Here is a 27,480-nt window from a genome sequence, read left to right as displayed (position 1 = left end):
TCAATAAATGCCATGTGTTTTTACCAGTAATTTTATGTGATTTATAATAGTAACTCAAAGAATCCACAGTCACAGATAGCAAAGCCAAAGCCACCTTTTATTCATTGAGTTTCTTTTTCCCTCAACTTCAATGACTTCAAAAGCAGACTCCAGCAGCCACTGAGAGAAACTGAAGATCAAATATGGTCTCATATGGTCTCAGGGAATAAAATATGTAGTTGAATACTTTGGATTAAAAAGACTGCATGCCAAATGAATAAATGTAAATTAAAATCACGACTTTTTGCAGTGAGAAGTACAAATTACAGCAGTCTAGCCAAAATAATGACAGAATACTGTGTTTTGTTGAGAGAAGAGAAATTATTCTACTAGTGCATCAAATTATTAATGTCAGCCTCCTTTTGAAATCCGTGTGTGCCTGATGTATGGTAATACTGTTCAAATAGTTGCCAACCGCAAAACACTATTTTTCAATTTAATAGGCTAACGTTACTTGGTATGGTTTCATGTAGTTTGTACTGTACTAATGCACCTCGCCACATTAGGGACTGCTTTTAATTAACTATGTTGGCGCTAGGGGGCGACAAATATTAAAAAGATAATGTGTGCTGGAACTAACTGCCCAGATAATAATTCAAACAGTTGTGATACAGTAAAAGCAAACAAATAAACAAAAAAAAATTTTTTAAAACAGTTTTTAAAATGTGTATTTTGAAACATTTTGTTTACGATTTAGTTCTATACATTTAGGCATGTATGTATGTATGCATGTATGTATTTACATTAAAAATGTAATCGTAAATTGATTTTGAAATTTGAAAGACGCAAATATTTAACCTCGCGCAGCACAAGGGTTTTTCATGAAGTTTGTCCCTCAAGCCACTCTGTACAGTTTTGTTTCCATAGCAACTACGGTGGACGCGAATGTACAAACATGAGGTGAACAGAGAAGCAGGCGCTTTGCATCCAATAAAGGCAGAGTCAGAAAGACGAAGTGTTTATTAAATACTCATGAGATTATTTTCTGTCGTCATTATTAGTATTTATATACCGTTGCAATGACATTGATATAGTTTCATTTTTACCTCTGTTGGTTCGCTCACAAATAGCTAGCCATCGTTTTCCCAAGGCGTTGGTAACTAAGATCTGTTCCCGGACTAATAATGATGGATGACATCGAACAGGCAATAGATGAGGAGCTGACGAAATTAAACATACATCCTTCTGAAAATGATTCAGAATCAGACGATGACAACTTCACTGTTTTGGATGGAAATGTAAGTGGATATTTTGTTTATTTGTCATTAATTTCTTAAACATCTAACGTTACGTTACTTATTTTAAATTCAGTCAGCTTTTCAACATTATATTTAAACCCACTTTATTTGTAAATTGTAAGTAAAACCAACGTTTTTTGAATTTCTTGAATCTTGAATGGTGAAGAAAAATCAAACAATATTTACATTGAATATGATGATCTATCTCACTTTTATGACATATGATGACATAAATCATGTAGTTCATCAAAAAGGTATGCTTACTCAATACCTGTCTGTACAGCATTAACAAGCACGTCTATTTTCACAAAACTGCATGCAGAAGATGAGCTGCCTGACTCAGTACTCACATATGTTGAAGCTTCAAGAAATCGAATGAATACCTTTGAACAATTAATCCTTGAAGATGTTGAAGAAAAGGGTAAGAAAGCATTTTAAAATAGAACTGATTGAAAGTCTTAATTAAAATTACCTAATATGTTTATTAGAGGCATTGCATTTTCCCCTTTTCTCTTTGCTCATAGACTTCTCAAGCCAGAACCTGTCTCACCTTGATTGCAATGAACCAGCTTCAGATTTCATAGACAACCCCATGAAGTGGAAAGAGCGAGTGAGTCGTGGTTATTTGTTTGCAGTTAAATGGAAATGGTATTCCATCTGAGGCATAACAGAGGAAAGGAGAAGTGTCTGTGTTTTGTCCTTAACTTAACTTTTTATTCAGTTTGTCCATCATAGTATCAAATGATCTGTTATGTATCCTAGTTTGGTTTGTGTTCAGTCAATATGAATTAGACTTTGAATTCTCTCTTAAATGAAAGGCTGTAAATTACCCTTATTTACCCTCAGACATGCAGCATATTTCTCAGATGGTGTATTTTTTTTTTTTGTCAGGTTATCTCTGACATTGAGCCACAGAATGCCCAGTGGGAGATTCCAAATATGCCAGGCATGGAAGGTATATTTTTGTAATTATGTGGTTAGATGGGCCTGTATTTTAAGTTTATTAACACTAGTAAAAACATTAAATATGCAAAAAAAAAAAAAAAACATACAAACCAATTCTGCAATGGTTTTGCATAGATTGCTTATTAGCCTCTTTATATTCACAGAATTATAACTTTCCTCTGTTTTTAGATGATATAGACACTGAAAGTGACCTGCAACTTAGTCTTGAGTGGAGAGAATTAGAGAAACGACTGAGAGAGGAAGAGGAGCAGAAATTAGCAGCACAGGAGGTAGAAAGAGAACTGCATTTGAACTCAGAAAGAGAAGAAGAAGAGAGGAGGAGGAGAGGACTGATAAAGTTTCAGGAGGAGTTAAAGATGATAGAGGAGGCCACTTGGGTAAGACTGTCTTTAACACTTTTTTAGAAAAATTAAATTAAAATGAGAAGAAAAGATGATTAAATAACAAAATCGAAATTCATAACAGGTTCAAAATGTTGGAGTGAAAAACGAAGTTCATCACACAGAAGATCTTCAACTGGAGCTGGATAAACAGCAGGTGACTTTAAATATGCCTCGGATTGTTGAGGATGTGCTTTAATTACATGAGGCAAAAGTATATATATATATATATATATATATATATATATATATATATATATATATAAAATTGTGTAAAATTAAATATTTGTCAATATGTTGGTGTATTATGTAAAAAAAAACATTTTTCCCCTTGTGTATATATGTGTAAATAATGTATATGCAAGTATAAGTGAAATTATTTTATTATATAAAAGTTAAATTTGATTTTAACCTTATACTCCCATATACTCCTATAAAATTATACTCCTGTATACTCCTATATCTCCTCATAAATGTCTGCTGAAATAAGTGTACTAGTCAAAGTTTTTTGGTTAAAATTTCAGAACTTAATAAGGAAACTTGAGGAGCAGATGGAGGAGGAGAAACAGGCTTTTGAGAAGGCTCAGGAGGAGGAAAGAAGGAAAACCCAGAAACTTCAATGCACAGCAGCAACAAAGATTCAAGCTGCTCTCAGAGGAACATTAGTGCGCCGCTGGAGCAAAATAGAGCTTAGGAGAAAGAAAGAAGAAGAGAGGAGACATGAGGAGGAGAAGAGGAAATGGGAGAAGATGAAGAAGGAGAGAGAAGAGGAGAGAAAGAGGATCGAGGAAGAAGAGCGCACTCAGAGGGAGGAGATGGAGAGACGCAGAGCAGATTATGAAAGAGCTAAAGAACAAGAGCGCCATCGTCTGGAGAAAGAGCAAAGACTTGAACAGCAGAAGAGGAAAGAGGAGGAAGATGAGAAGAGGAAGAAAATTCAGAAGAAGGAAATGCAGAACAACATTGCAAGTGTAAAAGATGATTACAGGAGACAGGAAGAGGATGTAGGCAAGAAGAACAAAGAAAAGGAAAGAAAAATAGTGGAAAGGAGTAGTCAGGTGAAGGATGAATGTAAAAGAGAGGAGGAAAGGGGGGAAATAGAGAATGAAAGAATAAGGCAAGGGAAGAAAATGGAAAACACATTGGAGGATGACAGGAATACAATGAAAAAACAGGACAAAACTAAAAGCAAAGATACAGAAGACACAGAAAGATCTGATGACACAGAACAACAAAAAGAAAGTGATAAAGACAGAATAAAGAGCCATAAAGAAGAAAAAACTGTTGAAATCAGTGGAGAGCTTGACTCTCGGGTAAATCGCTCACAGTCAAGAAAAAGCCTTAAAGTTACCAAAACCACTACAGAGTCCCACATAAATGTACATCAAGGTCTCTCCAGTGACCTTGGTATTAGTCCAGTGGGTTCCTCAAGTGTTGCAGATCATCTAAGAGTTAAAGCAGTTGTTAAAACAGACTTGGCTGTACAGGTTTCTGATTTGGCTGTTGTAACGCCTGAGATGGACACTAGGGGGCATCAAAATACTACAGCTATTGAGCTTGAAGACCATAAACCAAAAAGTCAAAAATCAATTTCAATATGTCTGCCTGACAGCACAGAGCAGAAGCGACTGGCCTGGATGATGAACTGCACTCCCTGGTCCAAACTATCACTGCAGAATAAAAGGAAGGGGTCTTCTGCACAACAGCAGTCCCAAAAAAGAGGCCCAAGAAAAAGAAGAGTCCCCAGTTTACCCCCTTTGACTGTGGACACTATTCTCAAAACAGGAGCTTGGAGCTCTCTCAAACAGGTAGAAATTGAACTTGAAACTTGAAAGCCCGTTTCTTGGCTGTGACATGTGTCTTATGTGTTCATGCTGACTTTATTGTAACTGTGCTGTAAAAAATCAGGTTACAACAGTCACATTGGAAGACCTGCCAGGCTGCAGCCTGTCCACACTGTCCGAGTGTAACAAACTGCAGACTTTGACCCTTAGACGTTGTGGCCTCACAACCTTGGATGGATTGAACCAGTGCACTCAGATCAGATGTATTGATGTACAAGTAAGAAATAACAAACTATCCAATGCAGACTGCATTATTTTCAAACTTTCTAGTAAAATGATCACTCAATTATGCTATACAGTATACACTACTGTTAAAAATTTTGGATAAAAAAAAAAATGTTTTTGAAAGAAGTCTCTTATACTTACCAAGGCTGCATTTATTTGATCAAAACTTCAGTAAATTAGTAATATTGTGAAATTATTACATTTATATTATTACATTTTTTATATATTTTTAAATATAACATATTCCTGAAATGGCAAAGCTGAATTTTAAGCAGCCTTTATTCCAGTCTTCAGTATCACATGATCCTTCAGAAATCATTTTTATATACTGATTTGGTTCTTCTTATTATCAATGTTGAAAACAGTTTTTTGCTGCTTAATAATTTTGTGGAAACTGTGATACATTGGTTCCAAGGATTCTTTGGTGAATAGAACATTCAAAAGATCAGAATTTATTTAAAATAGAAATAATTTTTAACATTATGAAAGTCTGTACTGTCACTTTTGATCATTTTAATGGATCCTTGCTAAATAAAAGTAATAATTTCTTAAAAAATAAAAAAATAAAAGTAGAAATTCTTACAGACCCTGCACTTTTGAACTGTAGTATATATATACACCATTGTTTCTCACATTAGAGAACTCAATTACTTATATGGATTGTGGAGGTCTGGCCAACCTTCAAGTCCTCATGCTGGGCAGGAACCAACTGATGACTATCCATGGTCTTGATGGAGCCGAAAATCTGCAAATTCTACAGCTTTCACACAACAACATCTCTCGCATCAGTAAGTATCTTCACTAGAAGTGTTCATTTACTTTGTTTCATTTATTTTTCATTCAAAGCACTAAAGAAAGAGATGCTGATGTTGGTCAGCTGAAGATATCTAGATCTTAAGCGTGACACACTAGTATCTAATGCTTAGCATTGTCCAGTAGAGGGCACGATTGTTCCAGTTTGGTGTCTTCAAATGGCCTTTTGCCCTCACCCTGCTCTTAAAATATGTCATAATGTCCCTCATTTCTAAGAAAATGGCATAATATTGAATAAATATGAATAAATGTATCATAAAGAATAGGATAAATGCAGTTTAAAGGTATTTGCTGTCAGTGTTAGATGATGTCCTGCCAGTGCTGCCTTTTTATATTAGATTATCCTTTGGCTGGTATTAGATATTGTCACAATGGCTTAGAATTATCCTCATACACTCCTTCTACACCAGCATTGTCTAAATTATATATCTTTGCTTTCTTAGGTGGTTTAGGACCCCTGAAAATGCTTCTGCGATTATCAGTGGACCATAACCAGCTGCTCAGCACAAGAGGATTGAATGAAATTTATACCCTTCTCCATCTGGACTGTTCATACAACCACCTAAGCCACATTGAGGGTTTGGAGAATTGTGCTCTGCTCAACACACTGGACCTCAGAGGAAACAGTCTGACTGAGGTAAATCTTACACAACCAAAGAAACAAGTTAAAAGATGGGATCATGATTTATCACGTCTTTAGCAATCTCAAGATCATATTGAATAATCACAATTTTCCATTACTTTGATGTTTTGTCAGTATTTGAGAACTGTTTTATGTTCTTATTCTATTAGAACTAGCCCAATTAGCCCAACTGAAATCAAAGATGTTTCACCACTTTTGTATTGTTTATTTAGGAACATATTTCCATCCCAGTGTCCAGGAAATGCGTAACTTGACAGTGTTCATTACATGATACCCATATAAAAAAAAGCTCATCTGTTAGTCTGCAATCCTGGCCTGCCATCACTTTAATTGAATTATTGCTATTGCATTTGGATATTAGTCATGTTTGTGATAATGCATGAGTTTCCACCCATTTCAGCTCATGGGACATTCATGGTTGGAACAGAAGGAATGACTCTGTGTGAGGAAAGGGAATTGATGTTGTTTTTTGTTTCCGTCCTATGGCATAGCTGCCTGTCCTGCAGAACCATGTTCTTCTGAGGGACCTTTACCTGGATGACAATCTTATATCTTCTGTTCATGATCTGGAATCCTACTGGCTGCCTTTGCTCCAAAACCTCTCTGTGGCCCATAACAGGTAGGCCTAAATGGAGAAGGGCTATGTCTCAAAACCTAGTGAGCTGCCTACCTAGGGCATCATACTGTAGGTGATGGCAAGGCTGGCAGCTCACAATGTTTTGAGTCTCTTCCAATTTGTTTTTTTATACTTAACACTGTCTTACATTTAAATTCTACTTTACTTCTACTAAGGTAAAGTCATTTATTTGTTTAAATAAAATATTTTCTTATGTAAAATGTAATATAAAACCTTCAACTTACACAGTGCTAAGATGTTTTATTTTTTAAAATGAGGGTTCACTTTCCCCTCAGTGTAACTCATTTAATTCCACTCTTGGATTTGGTGTCTCTGAAGACGTTGGATGCCAGTCACAACTGTCTGTTAGGTGAGCTTATGAAGTGTGGTGGGTCGACTTGACTGTGATTTTTTTTTTTCTTTCTTTTTTTTCAGCTGCTATTTGAAAGGGTCTTTATTCTTGAATATGGTTGATAACTTTTGTGACAAACAAACAATTCTTTAAAATTCTTCTGATATCTCCATAACTCATATAATTTATCCTTAAAGGGATAGTTTACTCAAAAATAATTTCAGTAATTTACTCCCGTTTAATCTGTATGCTGTTATTTTTTTCAAAATTTTTCCAGTTCCATTTTCCTTTCATCACACGTAACCATTATTAAACTTCAGACGACTTAGAATATAGTGCAAGTCAAATGGACACTATATATTGTTGTTATATGCAACAGAGCTGCATAGATTCTGCATGTCATTTTTTTAAGAATCATACATATTTTTCAAAATTCTATTTTTGTGTTCAACTGAAAAAATATAAACAACCAAGTTTTGAATGACACGAATGAAATAAGCCAATAATGACATAATTTTCATTTTTTTAGTGAGCTGTTCCTTTAAGTACCATTGAGAATGTTTTTTTTTGTGTGTATACTAATTCATAGAAATATTTAAACATAGTATTTGTGTTTCTTCAAATTAAGCCCAGAATGGCTAACATTTGGATAACATTCGTAGCGTAAACTACAAAGTGTCTCTAAGTGTCTCTGTTCTGACTCTCTTTTAGATTTGCAGAACGTTTGTCTGAATCTTCAGGAATGCACCAGTCTTCAAGAACTTAACCTGACTGGTAACCCACTACAACAGGAAAGCAACTGGAGGTAGGTGTGACCCAAGGACCCAGTTTAGGGCCTTTTACATTAGGAGTGACAGTTAAGTTAGTTATTTTCTCAGTATTGGCTCTTGCAACTGCTAAGCTAAATTCTGGAGTATATTTGTTGTTGAAAGTGAAAATTAGTATATAAAAGAAATGTGGTTTCTCCTTTTATAATGAAGGGATTTATCTTGGATTGGGCAGAAGCTGTCATGTATACATTCTAGCAAAAGTCACTAAGCATTTCATAATTGTCCGAGAATGTGAAACTAATGTGAACGGGGACATTGGCTGGAAGTGCACCAGGCGTTTAAAGTAGAATAAACATTCCTCTTTACCGCTGAGCTTCCGGCCCATATCACTGCACCAGCCATTGTATCTGTGTCCGCTATTGGATTACCCAGTGACATCTGTACGCACGTGGATTTAAGTGCTCGTAATTCTGAAAATATTTGCTCAGTGGGGGAATATTTTTAAAACAAATGTGCTCCTAAAGTGCCAAAGTTTTTAATGAGCAAATTATATGTTCTTATGTGGTAGAAAAAAATGTGTGAGAGACACAAAAGGAAGATCAGTAAAGTATAGAAGCATGTTGGATTTCTCAAGAAGCAATCCAGTTCATTCAGTCAAAATGGAAAAAAATAACAACATACATACCAAAGAGATTTGTTGACTGTTATGAGTTTATAGTTCAGAAGACCTAAAAACTTTAATGTTGGCAACACATTTATTTTCCTGACAGAAAGTTCTTACTAAATTGACTTCTTATAAAATTGAATGTGATATTTTTTTAGCTGTTTATTTTGTTAGTTATTTTTTAAACTTTATTTTCCACATTTTGCATTTGGCTTCCAAGGAGAAGTCTAAGGTGAAATATATCTGTTGTGTCTTTACAACTGTTTAATTCTGTAATGATGGATAGGAAGTTCATTCGAGCTAGGCTCAGTATTCCGCTGAACTTTGTCTAACCCTCAATGCCAACAACGGAATTAGACCTAGTGTTTTTCTCGCTCTCCGCTGGCCCTTTCATCCCTCTCCAGTGATAACACAGCCTAAATTAAAGCACCGAAGGATATTTCAAAGAAGTACACAGCGCACGAGCGTTTAGAGTCTGGGAGAGCTGACTTTAGCTAGATTAATCAAACTCCTGTAAGTTTCTTTGTTTACAGGGAAGTTATCATGAGTGAAGAATAGAGTCAGTTTTTTGGTAGCGATAGGAACCTGGCGGCTGGACACAACATGGCCAAAAAGTGTATCATATGACCATGCCTGCTTTGTAAATGTGAAGCAGTTTTTTGCTTTTAGAGATGTTTTGGCTTTTAGAGATCCTCTTTGATCCTCTTTTATGGAAATATCATCTTGGATATAATTTGCCAACCCTTTATTTTATTTGTGTATATATATATATATATATATATATATATATACCACAACTGAAAAACTATTTTTGAACAAATATTTTAGTCTTTAAAGTAAAAATAATAATAATAATAAAGAAAATTTACTAAAATATGTAACATTTACTACATTTTCTTTATTATTATTTTTACTTTAAAGACAGTAAAATATTTGTTCAAAAATTGTTTTTTATGTACTTGATGGTAAATAAAATGGAGTGTTTGCAAATTCTATCCAAGATAATATTTCCATAAAAGAGCATCAACAATTAATTGAATATTTTAACTATTAACTGAATATATATATATATATATATATATATATATATATATATATATATATAAAATATTCAAGTATATATAGGCTATATATATATATATATATATATATATATATATATATATATACCACAACTGAAAAAACTATTTTTGAACAAATACTCTACTATATTTAAAGTAAAAATAATAATGAAGAAAATGTAGTAAAAGTTATTTATTTTTCTTAAATATTTTATATCAGTAAAAGTATTAATTATGATGCAAAAACAAAGAGCTCGATTTATATAAAAAAAATTTTTTTAATAATTAAAAAAAATTATGAAGTAAAATAAGCGACTACAATAATTATTAAGTAATTTCATTGTTACTGAAAATATCACTCATTAATCAACCCTTGGTTCTTTAATTTTATTTCTCTCAGCAGGGTTCAGCAAAAACTAGGCTACACCTGTGTTTTCTCATACGCTTTTGCAAATTAAAACACAGACCAAAAAAAGCAACTTGGGCTCACTTGCATGGCTGTCACATCTCTGGAATCAGGCCAGCAAACCCTTTTTCACTTCTAATCCAAGCCGAGCGTCATCATTGAGAAAGGCAGACTCTGACTAAACCTCTTAGTCAATGCACAGACGCTCTGTTGATTCTCTTGGGTCTAGAATGTCAAACTCATTAAACGTTTTATCCATGTTTCCTAACTGATTTCATCTGCTCAATGTAAATATTCTCCAATAGAAAGCCCATGGAGACTGAAAGAGGGAGGGGCTGGAATTAAATTTACCTGTTACTTTTTTATGATTGCAGTGGACAGTCAATGCGCTAACCTTACATATTGCTCTGAACTGCTAATTGTTTTGCAAAAGAAGCTATTTAAAGTATAATTATGAAAAATAAACTGATTGCCCCCCCCCGACCTTGCCTCTTTATATTTAATCTAGATTATTTTTATGCATAAACTTTGTTAAAAAAATTTTTTTGCAATTATATCCCTTTGTCTTAATACTTTAGCTTTAAAGCTTTAGCTTTGTTATACATTATAAAATAAACAGTCACTAACAATTAAACCAATCATTTCATAGAGCTTTGAGCACATTGTGTGGCCACTTCATTTTACTTTTCCACCAGGCAAATCTTTTAAATGTCTGTTTTCCCTCAGGTCCTTGCTTTTGGAGACAGTGCCTGGCTTGATTAAGTTGAATAATGAGCAGATTGCTGCTGCCGCAGCGTCCTGTAAATGTCCGGAACAGCAGTGGAGTTTTCATGCCCTCTGTCAAGCACAGCAAGAGCAGCGAGATTCACTTCTCCAGCAGCAAAAGATGGAGATCAGGTAGACGAGCAGTTTCAGTTTTTCTCACAATTATTAATAAAGATCCAATTGGTCAAAATGTAAATCCTGTAGTATATTATGCAAAATGCATGTAATATTTAGTTTATAGTTTAATCATATTTTAATAATAGGTAAATGAAAACAAATTCTAATTTATGCAGAGAGTCTTTGGAATGAATCTGAAAAATCCATGCCCTGAAAAATATAAATTGTAATTATTTATTATTTTAATTTATTAATTATTTAAAGAATAAATATTCTTTTATATATGGCATGGCAGATAAAATTTAAACTGAGCATTCAATTTATTTTAAAAATTTTGTGGTATGTAGAAATTGTGGTATGTAGAAATGTAGAAAGTTATTTGAGCCTATTCATGCTGAAAATAAAAAATATATTATATATCCACTTCTTTCAATACAAAAGCCCCCTCAGACGCTGCTGCAGACCACCAGCAAATAAAACAGAACACTCATCATGTTTCATGAAACATGATTGGCAGACGACTGTGTGTCCTGTGGTTCAAACTGAGGTCTCTTATGGCTTGGAGGACTTTAGAGATACCCCCCTAACCCTTCCGCCGTGCGTTCTGCACAAAGGGTCTTTTGCACACCCGTGGGGACCGCTGTAGCCGTTTAACATCTGACCTGACCCAGTGTCAGTCCCCAGCTTTGGCGAGGTGAAGACTCTGCCGTCTGACCGCCTTACAATTGTAAACCAATGCCTGTGTTGATTAGAGTGACAGACCGAACTGAGGAACTCGTTTAATGTCATCAAACCACGGCAGTAAAATGGAATTTATGCCACTGAATCATAAATAGGCATGTTGTGTTACTGCAAAACCTGCATTAGTTCTTCAAACAGTCTGTAAAAAGAAACTCTTTCCCAGTTTTTCTCTGAAGCAATTTCAGATGGCAGTAAGTAGGGGAACTTTGTAAGGTCTAGGATTGTATTAATTTGCCTTGGCACACTTTTTACAACTTGTAATAATGTTTGGCTTTCAGAATGTTCATTGCTGACTGTATATGCAATTTGACATTAATTTCTTTTAATGAGGTAATCAAATTAGCCATTTTGTTATAAATCTGTCCTTGCACCGGATTTCAACATGTTTCGACAGTAGTTTTGTTTCCCAGTACAAATGTACATTATATTTGACTCTTGCAAGACTCTTTTTATGACTTTATTCTGGATTGAAGTGTGTGTTGGAGGGGTGCGGATGCCCTCTTAACCGTGTCAGAGGATTAGAATAGCAGGGACTCTATAGTGACAGAGCTGGTTTTTGATGTTGACAGCAAAAACAGGCTCAAGGGTCAGGGGCAGGAGGGGCTGAACTAGCCACGGCTAATAGAGTAATTAAAGTGCTATTGAGACACCTTTGTAGACATTTCCTGAAAAAACTTCATTATATGCCAGTTTTACATCCCGCAAGAAATGTTCTTATTTTTATTTTCTGGTAAAGGCTAGTTTAAATTCTCCTCAAGAAGACTTTACAATAAGGTCCCATTTATGAACACAAGACACAAGACACAAGACGCAATCACTATGGCCAAACATGTCTGTCCAGTGCATGTTTACATAGAAAGTTTACAAGCAGTGATGTGGAACCCAAAAATGCATTTTGTGTGAAAGGCTCCTAATATATGACATTTGTACTTCTTTCCTGCATTTTTCTCACAGTTCTGCGTCCTCACAACATGACGTCCAGATTCTTGCCATCGGTCACCAGATAGACCTGTTCAGATTGGCGGTGGACCAGCGTTATGCCCATGAATACGGTGACAGCTGTGTCACAGAAGATTCTACACTGATGGCAGCTGCTAACAGTAGTTCATGTGGTTATTCTGAAGCATCACAGGGACAAAATCCAGACTGGCAGAGACACAATCCACAAAAGACTCAACTTTCACCATCTGACCTTGAGCTACGATCTGCTCACTGCATGCAGACACAAAGTGAGAAGGAACCTGTTCAGGCGATGAACCTTAAAATGTATGACTCTCAAACAAATTTCTATTACTTTTACAGTGTTTATTTTTTGTTTGTAGCAAGCATCTTCCATTGTTTTCAAGGTACATTTAATTTTAGCTAAAGGTAATCAAAATAAATCATTCAGATGACATTGGACCCCTGCTGGGTCTCTCTCCAGATGTTTTAACGCAGATGAATCATCCCAGGCTTGAGTTCAGCGACATTCATTAAGTCTCTCATGACCTTGGTGAGTCATCAGATAAAATTGTCTTCTCTGCTATCACTCAGAGCGGCAGCTGTGGTGATCCAGCGATGCTGGCGGAGGAGATGCGTATTGCTGAGATGCGAGGGCCTCCGAGGCTTAATTGAAAAAACTAACACAAAACCAAATCTCAACAAGGGAGAAGATACCTGCATTGGGAGGCCTGAGAGGCAACGTGCTGCTGTTGTTATTCAGGTGAGACTCATTTTTTAGCCCCTTCCACAAAATAATATCTCTGTTCACTTTGGTTTTGCTCAAGGATTGTTTGATATATGACTGAAAAGATGTTTTCCATACCTCCTTTTATGAATGCAATAAATAACTTGACTAAAATTAAATCATCTTCATTACACCTATTACTGCCAAATGGGGCTTGTTTTGAGTCGGTAGGTAGTGCTTTTGAAAACAGGCTATTTCTTTCACTTCTAAGGGATATTTTCTCTCTCTCTTTGTGTTTAATGAGTCTCCAAGGACTCGAACCGAAAGAAAAAAATGATTAATCAGATTCCAACGTGTCGCTTGAGTGGGAGCACTAGTGTTCTGATCTGTTAAGTCTTTTTTTTCCCGCGGGGAATACTCAGATTTAAAGGCATCCCGGTGTTACATTTGTCTTACAAAGCCAAAGTCACCTAAAGTTCAAACTGCAGACCGCGGGGCAATTAAACAGAGGTTAACATGTTTTATCTTCCTAATGGGATAACACACAATATTTATGCTTGCATGTGATTCATGGCTGTGTGTATTGCCCCTGCAGGCTGCGTGGAGGGGCTACGTTCTGCGCAAAAATCTGGCCCGTGCTCTAGCTGCCGCTCAGATCACAGAAAGCGATGAGGACTTAGAAGAGGTGGACATGGACGAATTCATTTTTGATGAGGTATGAGCAGATGCTTGGTGCTCCTGCCATTACGGTGAAGTCGGCAGACAGATAGCCTGGGCCATTGCGCTGACAGTCCTTTAACTAGCGCTCATAGCCACGAGGCAGTTGGCTGTCAGCAGTGATTAGGTACTGAAAAAGAGCAGTCAACGAGCGGGAAAGAAGGAAAGGAAAATGTTGTTTCTTTTTCTTATGTCACCTGCTATTTTCTGCCCGTTTGCATCACGTTTACTCAACTTAACATTGGCTTAACCTATGCATTACACTAAGTGAGCTCATCTGTGTAGCTTATTAGGCGATTCATTATAGTGTATTACGATGTCATGTTAAATTGTTCTGTATTATTGGTCTACATCTGAAAATTCTGGAGTTTCTTTGTGTGTTGGCTCCCGAATTTCTGTCTGTCACGACTTCAGGGGAAAAAAAAATCTGTTTTAGAGTAGATACGTTCTCAAGTGTTTTGTCACACACAGGAAACTAGTTCAGTGCTTTTAGCTTAATGTGATCTGCTACTTGCTTTGAAGGAATAATGAAAACATCAAGATGCACTTTTATCAACTGTAAAGATCAGATGTCATTTTGGAATTGCGCAGTCCATGTTCAGCTCTTTGATTTTGTTTTGTGTCCTGTTGTGAATAGAAAGCACTGGAGAAGGACTGGAGAACCCTGCATTCCGATGCCTTACCGGCCAGAATGATGCCATTTTTGGAACAGCTGCCGTTGCCAAAGGTAACAGCCCTACGGACCCTCCTTCTGTCTGTGGGCCGACACAATCAGAGTCTCTCTGGGTGATTAAGTGCCGAATTTATTGCCTCCAAAAACACAATTACTTTCTAGGCAGCCTCAAACTTCCTTCTCGTCAGCAGATGTCATTTTTCAGCAGAGTGCTTTTTCTCCTGTGGTTTCTTTCTTTAGAGAGAGCTGGCCTTTTCTATCACGGTAGCAGTGTAACTGTGATGTGATGCAGCTGCTGCTGTGGAGAGGCAGAGATTGTTGAATGCACTTCGATGTTCTATAACTAAGCAGCACAAATACTATCTATATTTTAAAAAAAAAAGAATTGAAAGTGCACTTCAAACAAGTCTTTGTTTTAGAAACTGCATACTGATGCTATTTTTTCTTTGACTGTCTTTGTGTTTCTTAGTCTCCACTCTGTCTTCCGATGCCTCCAAAGACCCTGTCTGTTTTCCCACTGCAGCCGAAACACGCCTGGTCAGATAATGAAGGTGCAGCCTGCTCGGAGCAAAGCATGTCTCCTCACCTTAGTAGCAGGTAATCATTGGCTTCATGTCTAATGCTGATCATTACTTAAATTAACATTTTGCTAATTTTTTCTTGAATTTTCTATGGTTTCCTAACAAATTCCCAGATCAATCATCAAAACCCACACCCTGTCTGAGAAATCAGAAAAAATCCTCAAAGAATGGTATGTTTCTGTGCTACTTTGTGCACTCCTTCCACTTCAGTGCCACAATTTTAATCAAATTTATTAGAAAATATTTTTTTTATTTTTTCTATTTCAGGGGCATCACTAATGAGTCCACTGCCCTTCTCATGCTGAAGAGAGCCAATAAAATGAAGGGCAGGAAACAGCAGCAGAAGAGATTAATTGGTAGGCATATCTATCTATCAGTTTATCTATCTTATGAGTTATACTTAAAACCATTCAACTTTTAATTCAGTAGATCCTATATTGGATCCTAGATCAGTGCATGTCAATCAAGCAAACTTCTTAGAGAGCCTCAAGATGACTTAAATGATTCAAAATGAGAAAAAACAAGCATTAAAATCATATAAAACAACTAAAAAGCAATAGATATTTCTTATTTTCATTCACCCCCTCAACAGCTGTTTTTTCCCTTTTAATAACCAGGGTACCTATTGTCTTGAAAAACCTGGATCTGTGAGGTAGACTAATTTTAAAGGGTGATTTCTGAGATTATACATTTTATGAATGTACATTTATCTACTTAGGCCAAGGTATACAATATTTTATTAGGTTAAAATTTTGAGTAAAAAATAATTTAAAAGTCATTTACTTATTCAGTAAATTACAAACAACTGGAAAAGGGCCTGTGAATATTGTTGTGGACAATGGGGGTCTTACAGTCAAAAAGTTGAGGACCATTGTCCTGGATTCCATGTATTGTATAAGTAAACGAAAGACAGCAAAGCTACTTAAAATCACTACCAATAAAAAGGCTACTATCAATTCATCAGTCTTTATTGACAGACAGAGACAAAGAAAAAAAGCCTGTTTCCTATGCATTATTTAAAAAAAAAAAAAAAACACCCCACAGTGTTCTTTGTAGTGTTCTGTACAGTGTATTCATTTTTTGGGTCAGCTATCTATTTAATGAAACAATGCCCATTTGCTAAAATGTTATGCCAGCCTTCAAGGCGTTTTTATATTTTTTTCCTCTCTACGTCTTTGGTAAGCAGTCGTGTTATACTAGCATGGAGCTTGTGGTTCCATGAGAAGCTTAATCTGCCATAACATCATAATGTCAAGCAGCTCCACCCTGCTCCATGACTTGTCATGTTTGATTGGCCTGTCTGCAAACATTCTTCCATATATTCCATCGTGTTTTGAGCTCCAAGGGCCCACAACTAGCTTCATTACTTGGAGCTAGGAAAAGATCAGTGCTCGTAATTTCAATGGGCTGTGAGTATAAGAAGAATCCCAGACACGGTAGTCCTAGACCTGGTCTGGATCCTCCAGGGTTGGCCTGAAGCCAGCTTTGATCAAGGTCAGGAGTGCGTGACTCTAATGCCACAAATCCAATCAAGGCCCCATGACATGAGGGCCTGTGTCAAAATCTCAGAGCCACTGCTCCATGGGCCATTTTGGTCTCGTAATGGAAAGTGAAGCATTGGTTTCTGTCAGTTTTCTGTTTGTGCTTGTCTCCTCGATGAATCCTGCATTCGTATGAGCTCATTTGTGGCTGTGTTTTTCTCTGTGTTATGTGTTTTAGACCCAAATCCACGTCCACGCCACAGTAACCAGTATGTTTCCACAGAAACTCAAAGGCAAACACGTCCTACATTCAAGGACAACTTTAAAGGTATGGCTGAATTTCGGCATATATGCACCACACATCAAATGGATCATTGTATTAATTAAAACATTTATGTGAATTATTTGAGTCACTATATGAATCAGTTGAATCACTATACAGATCGGTTGATTCACTTATGAATCTGTTGTTGCAACATATGAATCAACTGAATCTGTACTATAGAAATCAACTGATTTACTACTCAAATGAAACACTAAAATTAAAAGAATATGTGTCTCAATTTGCATATTTATTCTATGGCAATTTGTAGTATAAATTGTGCACTTTGTTGCAATTGTTTCAGCATTGGAATAAATTGAATCACTATATGAATCATGTTTACTAACCCTATGGATCCATTTTTTAAAATGATTCACCATATGAAGTTGAATACTACACAGTACTGATCAAATGATTCACCATACGAATACATTTATTCTTCATATAAATGGATTCTCCATATAAATCAATTGATTCAATTGATTTTAATATACAAGACAACAATTGATGGAGTTTGCATGATTTCCTGAATTCTAAGAGACCTGATCCATTTTCATTATTCCCCATGGGCTGGATCCATTCAGTCATTTGGGACACGCTTGAATCTACCTTGCGTGTAATACACGAAAACATGCACACCGCCTGATCAAATTGAATGCACATGATGGGATCGTAAATAGCTAGCTATTAGGTTGTTTGGGATGGTGGAGAATAAACAAGATGATTGTATTTCAGGAGACTTTGTAGCGGACCTGAAGTGTGAAATTGAGTTAAGTACAGAGGAGGTAGGGCACTTAGGGTTTCCAGAATGAGAAAGGGCGCCGTCTGCAGCCCTAGTGCCACCCGAGTGGGGTGGGCTTTCAGCAGAATGCTACCGAGGGGGGGTCGAGAGTAAGAGATAAGGGATAGATGAAGGGTCACATTAAAGAGCAGGGCAAATAAATGGAAATATATCCTCCTTACATGTGGACGGTTGCTTTCTTTCTTTACTTTTTTTTTTGTTGTTGTTCCGACTCCTCCGCCAGTCCCGTGGCGTATGTAAGCCGATACCCATTTTCAAGTGGGTTACTTCATGTCCAGCACATCCACAAAAGAGAGCTCGGATAAAATAAACACGAGTGAGGCGGATATCTCGGAAAGAATCTGTCACAGCTTCGGGGGGCTAATCACCTCCAGAAGGGGGCTTGGAGCGCTCGGCTGAAATGTAAGCCCCTGCTGAGGGAGAGCAGGGGAGCGGCGGCCAGCCTGTAGCCTGAGGCTTGGGGTCATCCCTGATGGGGTTGGGGTTGAATTGCTGGTGCCTTCCGCAGGTCAGCAGAGGGGAAGAGCAGGTAGCCTTACCCAACCCCAAAGCCAGGACACACAGTTTCATGATGCCCTGCTTATATTGGTTTCAGCATCTTTAATCTTGAGAAATTCAATCATCTGACACTTTTTTTTGTCAAATGCTGTAACCTGCAATCTGCAGGTTTTTGCTGCGCTCCTGTATTTGATTTGCACCATGTGTCCTGTATTTCCAGTCTCCTGTATCTGCTGGGCTTGGCACTGTGTCACTTCTCAAGTAGATGATGCTTTTGGTTTGGGTGGATTCCTTTGCGAGGAAAAATAATACTTTAGATCAGTTGAAAGAGTTTAACTGACATACAGTGTCTTACTTAGGTCAGATATCTAGCCATCCACTTTAAAAACGACTAATTATTATTGGTCTGTTGTCTCACATTAGTAAAATAAATAAAAAATAAACAGAGAGGACTTTTGAAACATTTAAAAAAAAAAAAAAATTCTGCACCAATGCAACCAAGGATTTATAGGTTCTCAAAATTTCACATTAAGATCAAATTCCTTCAGTTTCCTCACCAAATTATTAATTATTTTTTGTGTGTGTTTTTTGTGCACTTTGGTAAAAGAAATTAAAATAATCAGAGATGATTTTTTAAACATCTGTTCTTAAATTAAAAAAAAGTTAAAAATAAAGCATTTTTTGCTTTTCTGCACCATTGTAACCAAGGATTTATAGGATCTCAAAATTTCACATTAAGATTTTCTAAAAAAAAAAGATTATACAATTTTTTTTGCACTTTAATTAAAATGATCAGAGATGATTTTTAAAACATCAGTCCTTAAATTTAAATAGTTAAAATAAACTTTTTTCTTAACCAGTGCAACTAAGGATTTATGGGTTCTCAAAATCTCACATTAAGATTTATCAGATTGCCTCCATTTCAGTGAACTTTTTGATTGCTTGAGATTGATGTGATTGACAAGCTTCACGCATACATACAAACCTTTCCATGGCATGTGTATGTGTGTGTGTGTGTGTGTGTGTGTGTGTGTGTGTATGTGTTGACCGCTGGTTGACCGCCTGTGGTCTGCTCTCTGGAGGTGAAGGTTTGACCCAGGGTAAAGGAAAGTGGGAGACAGAACCTCACGATAAAAGACCTGACCTCCCTCTTTGAGTCTGCTCGAAGAACTCCCAAACAATCAAAGCCCCATGGGTATAGTCACACAAACACACACACTCAAGCATCCCCGACATGCACAGTGTGTATTGTGCATAGCCTATGCGTGTGTGCATGGAGTGTCTTCATTGCAATGAAACAATTTAGGCATTTTGGACACCAGATTCCAGTTTAATAGGTCAGACCCAAAAATAACTGGAAAATCTGTAGAAGCATTTTTGATAGACATAATGGGATATAAGCATCAAAATATATCAGAATATATAGCCATTAATCTATGATATTTAAAAAACAAAAAATATAAACATTTATATATATTGTGTGTGTATATATATATATATATATATGAAAATAAAAATGATTATATATATATATATATATATATATATATCTGAATCACTGTCACTGTTGACAGTTGACACTGACAGTTGTTGTCTTGGTTTTGTCAGGATTGACTTTGTGCCTCAGTATTGGTATTGAATTTCTGAACATACCTGCACAGAGTGATTCCCTAAAGGACACTGAATCACTCTTCTGAACCCACCCCCAACAGTTTGGTTCTATCATCCTGACCCCCGTGAAAGAGCTGATTCTCTGACTCCTGCACCACCACAACAGCACTATACGACCTAATGTACTTAAGAGCCCTTCTAACACCCGTGACTCCTGGGCCCCCTAATGTCCTGAGGGTGGGATAGATGTGGGGAAGTGAGTTTGACAGCTACTGGATGCTGCATGTGTTTCTATCATACAATATCTCTGGTTAACTCCCTTAAATCTGTGTTCACTGTATATACACACGATGTCTACCCTGTTTGTTTTGCAGTTTTGTAACTTTTCAGCAAATACTGTAATAATACTTATTGAACTATGAACCTGTCCTAATGCATACTTTTTATGAATTACTTTTTATGAAATGAGGTAAAATTGTTATCATCGTTGAAATCGAATTATATTAAATCTATAAATAGATTTATGCTACAAATGAACTATTTATATACATAAATAATGTTATATGAACATGTAAGCAAGCCTAAGTACTTAAACAGCAATATTCTATTCTATTCTAAAAATTATTTTACATACAGTGGCCCAAAAAGTATTTTGACACAGTCACACTTTAATATGCATGAATATTATTGCATAAGGCAACATTAAAACAGTTGTCTTTTATTTTAAAGAAAATTAGCACAAGCACCATCTTCAAGTAAAAATGACTTTTGGGCCAGTTGGTTAAAAAATGACTAAGTAAAGTTAGGCTAGTTTTGAGAAAAGCATGATTTGTTCTCTTGGCTGGATATTTTGTTATTGAATGCTGTGAAATTCAAGCATGTTATGTGTTCTTGATTAGTGTCCAAATGTTTTGGGTCCAAATAGTTGTATTAAATGTGTTCTGTTTATTTGTTTATTGCATTTAATAATCTGAAGTGTATGAAAAAGCTTCAAAATCATATCTGGTGAAACCGCAAATGTACTGTTAATGCTGGAAAACTGTTCACTTCAGGACTTTTCAGCAGCAATAAATGTGGATTGCCTTTTTTTTTCCATTTTCTTGTTCAGCCCTTAGGGAGGAGTTAATCACTTGACATTTTTAGTGGATTTTCAATTAACCCATGACAACTGTAACCCATAAACCTTGTCTGCACTTTACTTTTTGGCAAAACCATGAAAATGACTTAAATAAATGGCTCATTAGTTCCAGCACGTTGCCGTCAGAAGTCGTTATCAATTCATGCTAGTCTCCACCAAGAACATGTTTATTTTGTATTAGGGCTTTTTGGTGACATGTATTGACACTGTCCATAATTCTCCCTACTTCCTACGTACTCATTTGGTTTTTCTTTTATTGCTCAGTAGGCATAAATATGCACCACAACAGTTTCCGAAACTACTGTCATTTGCATGTCCAATCAACCTCGCAGACTTGTTTCTTCTGCTTCTTAGTTACAGTCCAAAACTATACCTTTTGGAAATTTAATGTTTATTTCTGTAAATATTTAAATGGATGTGAAATGGAAAACTCTTTTGGATGCTTTTCTTCTTGTTTTATGTCAAATGCAGTTCACCAAGCAGCAAAAGAAATTCACAAATTACCGAAAGCAGAGGAAAAACAATCTTACCAGTGGCTCCACACACAAGCAGTCCATCCCGACACAGACTCCACGGGCACGGGACGGTGAGACACACTGATCTGAACACTATGCTTCTGAAAAATATACACAGATGGAAGATAAATTATTAACAGTTCATAATGGTAATCAGTGGGGTCTCACATGTGGTGAATTTGCTGTGGTGTAAATTGTGTTAGAGGTAATCTATTCAATGACTTTTTTAGGGATCATTTCCTCCCTGATATTGACCAGGATATTCTTAATGGTGGGAGGGCGCAGCTTGTGGTAAGAGCTATTATTTTTATTATTTATTATACTTAAACCTGTACATTAACATGGCAGCACTGTTTGCTTTTTCACAAGTACTGTTTGATGCTGTGCTAATTAACTGTGAATTTAAATTTAAAGTGTATCATACAAATTAAATGCTTTGTAAACGTGCAAACAATTGCTGCTGTTTTTAGCCTTTTAAGTACTTGTTTATAGGAGAGTGAATTTATGCATGTTCATTTGTGTGAGTGCTTGGCTATACTTTATTGTATCTGTTTTTTTCAGGCCATAGGGGACAGAGACGGTGTAGATTCGGGAGCAAGATTCTGGGCTGACTCCGCTAGTGTCTCTCCACCTCTCAAGCATACTCCGCCTCGAAGATACTCAGCTGAAAACACAAGTGAGTCTTTTACTTAAGGGCATTTCACTAAAATGCATACTATCAAAATAAAATAACAGAATAAATATAAATACGAATATATATATATAAAAAACATACTGTTTTTCTTCTATATACAGGTCAAACGTTTGGTATAATTACAGTTTTTTTTAAAGTTGATTGATTTCTGAAGAATCGTATGACACTGAAGACTGGAGTAATGGCTGCTGAAAATTCAGCTTTGCATCACAAAAATAAATCACATTGTTAAATATATTAAAATCGAAAACAGTTATTTTAAAATCTAATAAGATTTCACAACATCACTATTTTTACTGTATTTTTGATCAAATAAATGCAGCCTTGGTGAGCATAAAGGTCTTCATCTCACAAACATTAAAAAATCTTAATTATTCCAAACATTGACCATATTTCACTGATAAAATAAAAGTTATAAAGTATACAAAAGTCCCATTAACATTAGAAACATCTGTGCCTGCACTGTTGATAATATCACACAAGCAAAAAAAGCATGTTTTTTGAAAGCGGTCAAACTTCCACTGCTGTTATGAATACATACAGCACACTATTGGATACATTTTTCTATTTTATCTCTTTTTAAGCACCAGCTTTCAGGTTCTACTCAGAGCATCATCTCTGTATGATTTACTTAAGCAATATTTTATGAAATGTTAAGGGATGGGATTAATTAAGGAAGAATTTTAAAACACTGCGGACTTCACACAATGATGTGAAGTTAAATCATGCCGGGCATGTGCCAAATCAAATACTGCACGCAGAGTGCAGTGGGTGTGGCATGAAGCACACGATGGAAACTGACGTGACTGAACACATCATCTGGCTCACTTGATAACCCATTGCAACATCATGCAAATCTGATTTCACAAAGTTGAAAACCACTTGACATAAACACTTTTGTTATATGTAAAAATGCAGATTTGACATTTTGTTCCACCTTACAAAAAAATTGGACTGACCAAAATTAAATGCATGATAAACGTTTTAATTTTTTTTTTTTTTATGCTTCTGGTAAATTAAGGTATGCTTTAGAATATATATATTTTTATATGTATGTGTATAATTGCCTTAGCAGACATGGCAGGTTCGATAAGTGGACAGGGAGGAATAATCTCTCTTTCAGCAGGAAACGGACAGCGAGAGACCTCTGACAGCTCCCTGATTAAGTGCGAGCTCTTGTCACACACACTATGCCACTGAGGACTCACCCTGACAAAGATCCCACTGACTGACACAAGCAGGGCTCAGCGCATTTAACACAGTCACGTCAGACTGTGAAGGCTTTTCACTGTCTGTCCTAATGAAGCTAAATTGGATTCTGATGATGATTTGAAAATGAAATCCACGAGGATGCTGACAGCCTGACTGACTGATTGGTTGTCTGAATGACGGACTGAATCATGCCTTTTACTTAGAGGTATTTATGGGTGATTCATTGGAGAGAGTTTAACAGTATGAAGGCTGATTCTGCAGATCAAAGAGAACTGAAATGAAAGATTTATTTACATATAATTCACTTCACAGTTTACATACAAAACCATTCCTCTATAATCCACAAATATCAATACTCATTTTCTGAAAGGAATGTTTTATTCGTGTTGTGTATTATGCTGTTTATCGGCCAACGTAAAACAAATTTTCCCAGCTCGTCATAGGCCTCTTGTCATTTGAATTAAATCATCGTGAGTCATTAGGTCATGAGCACAAAGTTGACATGCTTAGTACTATGTTCAATTACAGTAAGGACTTTATAAATACTACTTAGGTTTAATGCAACAAGATACCCTCTACTTACTGGGGCCGAGCCATAAAGAACAGTTTAGGGAGCCATAAACGCTTTCATTATGTGTAGAGGAAATCTCCCTGTGCCTCATATTTTGCCCTTTTTAAAAGGTAATGGGAGCAAAGTGGCTAAAAACAATTTGTTTGGTCACAGCGGTTAAGTGAGTGTGTGGCCGTTTTATTAAATATCGGCCCACAGAACTCGGGCAACAACATGTGTCTCTTTGAATATAAACATCTAGGGTTTGAAGTGCAATTAATACCCATAAAGGGCATGTGTCTATTTTTTTCCACTTTAAATCAGCAAAGGCAGTGAACAAATTAAGACAAATGTAGTAAAAACTAAAATTTGTTATCTAAACAATTACTACATTTGTATAATGTATTAAATGTATTAAAGTTACTTGGCTCTATACTTTTTTTGTTGTTTGAAATAAAAATGAGTGATCATTTTTTTCAATACAGAAACATACTGTGTTTTGGAATTATGTGCAGTAAGATGAGTGGTGCACAGTAGCCTCACAAATCGATGAAGTTTTCCCTGCCGTTTTATTTTACCGTGGATGATTTCTTGTTGAGCGAATCCGTGGGTTCTACACGTGGAATGCATCAACTACAGAAAAAAGCTTGCTTTGTTCTATGTGTTTGAAAGAACTTTGCTTGTTGGAAACTCAATAAATCTCAGTCAAAGTCATATCAGGTTTATTAGCATTATTGAAGTTGTATTTTTTTTTTAATTACCTTTATCCTCACAGAAACAGAAATGCCATCACCCACAAGAGTCAATTCAGCTCCGAACCGAAATGAACGCATCTCATTCCGGGACAACCCAGTGCGACACAGCGGAGGCTGGGGTGGAGGAAAAAAGAGAACCAAATTGAACAAGTAAAATGATAACTACATCAGCTTGTGTTTGTTGCTCTGAGATAATATTGATTCAGTTTGTTCTTTTGTTTTTGCCCTTTGTATTTGTGACTGTGTGTATATATTCAGAGTGTGATGGATGTCTTGTTGATGTAAGCTCTTAACAAGACTTACAATGCACATTTGATCTCCGCTGAAATTCCTTGCAGCTGCTGTTTTTACTAAAATCCAGCTTCCTCTCCTGCAGATGAATTTGAAGCAATGGATGAGATATAGCCCAAATATCTGCAGGCGGTCACAGGATACGTATTGCTTTCAAGAATCACTCCATTTAACATGAGCACTGCAAGCCATGGACTGGGTGGAAACCATTTACAAATGACATGCTTAATATGCAGACAATGACATGCAATAGAAACCAGCTCTTTCCTGTTTTAATTTACTTTAGAGTTTTTTTCTTTCTTTTTACTGGGAATTTGTGTTGTTCTTAAAGCTAAAAATAAGACAATGCACATTAAATGAAAGTAATATATCAAAGATTACTTTCAGTAAATTATTTGGTTTATACACACTTCTTCTTCAAATACCTATTTTGTAATCTCTCATAAAATGCATCTATGGCAAACAAGTCCAAAAAGCAATGCAATCAGAGTTAGAAGCGTTTTCTTTAGTGTTCTTTAGTATCAGATAACGATATCCTTGTGTATTTTAATTTGGATATCAAAAAGCTGAGTGTTCAGAAACAGTGGTTGGAAAATAATTTCCTGGCACCAGCTTGGAGCTAATTTTTATGCCTGTAGAAATGCTTAAATAAATCTTGAAAAGGGATGTCTTGTTAGTGGGAATTTTGGCATTGTGTTTGGGCAGACGGCCATAGGTCTCCAACTTAATCCAGAGACACTGGCTGGCTGCTGTGGTATTACCTTGTTGAATTATGTGCACATAAATACATTTAATACTGTTACACTTAGACATTTTACTGACTATAAGTAACTTTGCAACTACAAGTGTATATATATATATATGTGTGTGTGTGTGTGTGTGTGTGTGTGAGAGAGAGAGGAATAAATAACTGATGATGGGCAGTTGAATTATGAGCAAATAATGCACACCAGAGGTGGTGATGCGGCTATACAATGCAAAGCATCACCACACCTCACGTCATTGTTCAGATGAAGTATTTCAAGACATTCGTCAGGTTTTTGTCCTCAAAACATTCTAGTGTGTAGGATTATTAGGATTAATGAATTTCTGTGCACGTGTATGTTTCCATGTGTGAGAATGTGTGTCAGTACTATATGTGTGTGCGTTTGTATGAGAGAGAGTGGAGATTTCTCTACATAATAAAATGTAATTTTGTAGCAAAAACATGGAAATAATTTGTCGTTTTTATCTTATTGTTTGCTATATTTATTAGCTTGGTCAGTGTTGTTGTGGGTTTTGGTTCTTTTGCCGTTGTAGGCTGTGAGAACCTTTGAAATAGCTGAAATCATTTGGCGAAGTGATATGGGCATGTAATGTGGTCAAGACCTGCCTGGAACTACTTTAGCCAGGAGTTTCCCTGAAAATAATTGCACACCTTAGAACGTTTGTCAACCAATCAGATTCAAACTTTAAACAGCGCTGTACATATACATGTTTCCACTGGGGTTTAAATCCTTTTCTTGGAAATTTACTGATCAGCTGGGCTTGGTGATTGCTCCTCAGATGGTTTGTGTATGTAACCAGGGGCAACACATGATGAGCTGCTGGCTGCTGCCACTATCTATCTATCTATCTATCTATCTATCTATCTATCTATCTATCTGTCTATCTGTTATCTATATATGTGTGTGTGTGTGTGTGTGTGTGTGTGTGTGTGTGTGTGTGTGTGTGTGTGTGTATTCTGTATTCTATATCTATCTATGTAATTGTATATACATTCACTTTCAGAAAAAAAGGTTAAAATCTATCACTGGGACAGTACTGTAAGGTACAAAAGGATAAGGCTTGATATTAGATAGACAGACTATGACTGCAAAAAGGTTACAGAGGAAGTACATTTCCAAGTTTCCACTTTTGCTGAATCTCAGAATAACAGACTGAATCCGCAGACTGATGCCAGCAGGTAATTCATGCCAGTTGTTACCCACAGAAAACATTGGAAAACCGTGAGATAATCTTTTCAACTTCCAGCAAGAGCAGATCTGAATAGGGTTAGTAAAACCCTTCAGAGTCATATAAAACCTATTGGTTTGTTTTAGTTTCTAATAGACTACGTTGTATTTAACTGCCCAGGAGCACATTATAGGGAAAATAAACACTCACTGAATAATCCTTCACACTAAAGTGAAGAGGCCTTTCAAACCAAATTTGACTTTGCAAGCTCAATGCATCTGGCATGATTTGAGCAGCTCAATCGCAGTAGCTGGAAGAAGTGGCTGTGGTCAAACCGTTTATTATCATTTTAATTACTTAAGTGACTGCAAAGGCGTATGCACACAAACCCAGCTGACA

General features: G+C 36.3%; 1 protein-coding gene across 2 annotated transcripts; it reads left to right on the top strand.

Annotated features, from left to right (window-relative positions):
- Nucleotides 1–888: 888 nt before the first annotated feature.
- On the top strand, nt 889–26,415 carry lrriq1 (leucine-rich repeats and IQ motif containing 1). 2 transcript variants are annotated; one of them, XM_042775394.1, is made up of 28 exons: nt 889–994; nt 1,110–1,277; nt 1,590–1,698; nt 1,802–1,887; nt 2,169–2,232; nt 2,412–2,620; nt 2,709–2,780; nt 3,148–4,431; nt 4,532–4,683; nt 5,329–5,480; nt 5,949–6,142; nt 6,640–6,767; nt 7,061–7,134; nt 7,828–7,921; nt 10,744–10,914; nt 12,595–12,906; nt 13,174–13,342; nt 13,902–14,021; nt 14,661–14,750; nt 15,166–15,293; nt 15,391–15,447; nt 15,545–15,633; nt 16,997–17,086; nt 21,601–21,715; nt 21,875–21,935; nt 22,206–22,320; nt 24,876–25,005; nt 25,232–26,415. In XM_042775394.1, the coding sequence occupies exons 2-28, from the start codon at nt 1,164–1,166 to the stop codon at nt 25,233–25,235; spliced, it is 4,383 nt and encodes a 1,460-aa protein (XP_042631328.1). In that variant the 5' UTR covers nt 889–994; nt 1,110–1,163; the 3' UTR covers nt 25,236–26,415. The 2 variants fall into 2 exon arrangements, with proteins under 2 accessions (XP_042631328.1, XP_042631329.1); XM_042775395.1 differs by having other exon boundaries at nt 901–1,277.
- The last annotated feature ends 1,065 nt before the right edge of the window (nt 26,416–27,480 follow it).

The sequence above is a fragment of the Cyprinus carpio genome, chromosome A18 (assembly GCF_018340385.1).
Source record: "Cyprinus carpio isolate SPL01 chromosome A18, ASM1834038v1, whole genome shotgun sequence".
Taxonomy (NCBI): domain Eukaryota; kingdom Metazoa; phylum Chordata; class Actinopteri; order Cypriniformes; family Cyprinidae; genus Cyprinus; species Cyprinus carpio.
This window is presented reverse-complemented; position numbering and strand designations above follow the sequence as displayed.

Coding starts and splice junctions, on each gene's coding strand:
- lrriq1 (XM_042775394.1), top strand. CDS start 1,164: ATGATGGATGACATCGAACAGGCAATAGATGAGGAGCTGACGAAATTA. Junction 17,087..21,600: donor ATTCAAGGACAACTTTAAAG/GTATGGCTGAAT, acceptor TGTCAAATGCAG/TTCACCAAGCAGCAAAAGAA. Junction 21,716..21,874: donor GACTCCACGGGCACGGGACG/GTGAGACACACT, acceptor TGACTTTTTTAG/GGATCATTTCCTCCCTGATA.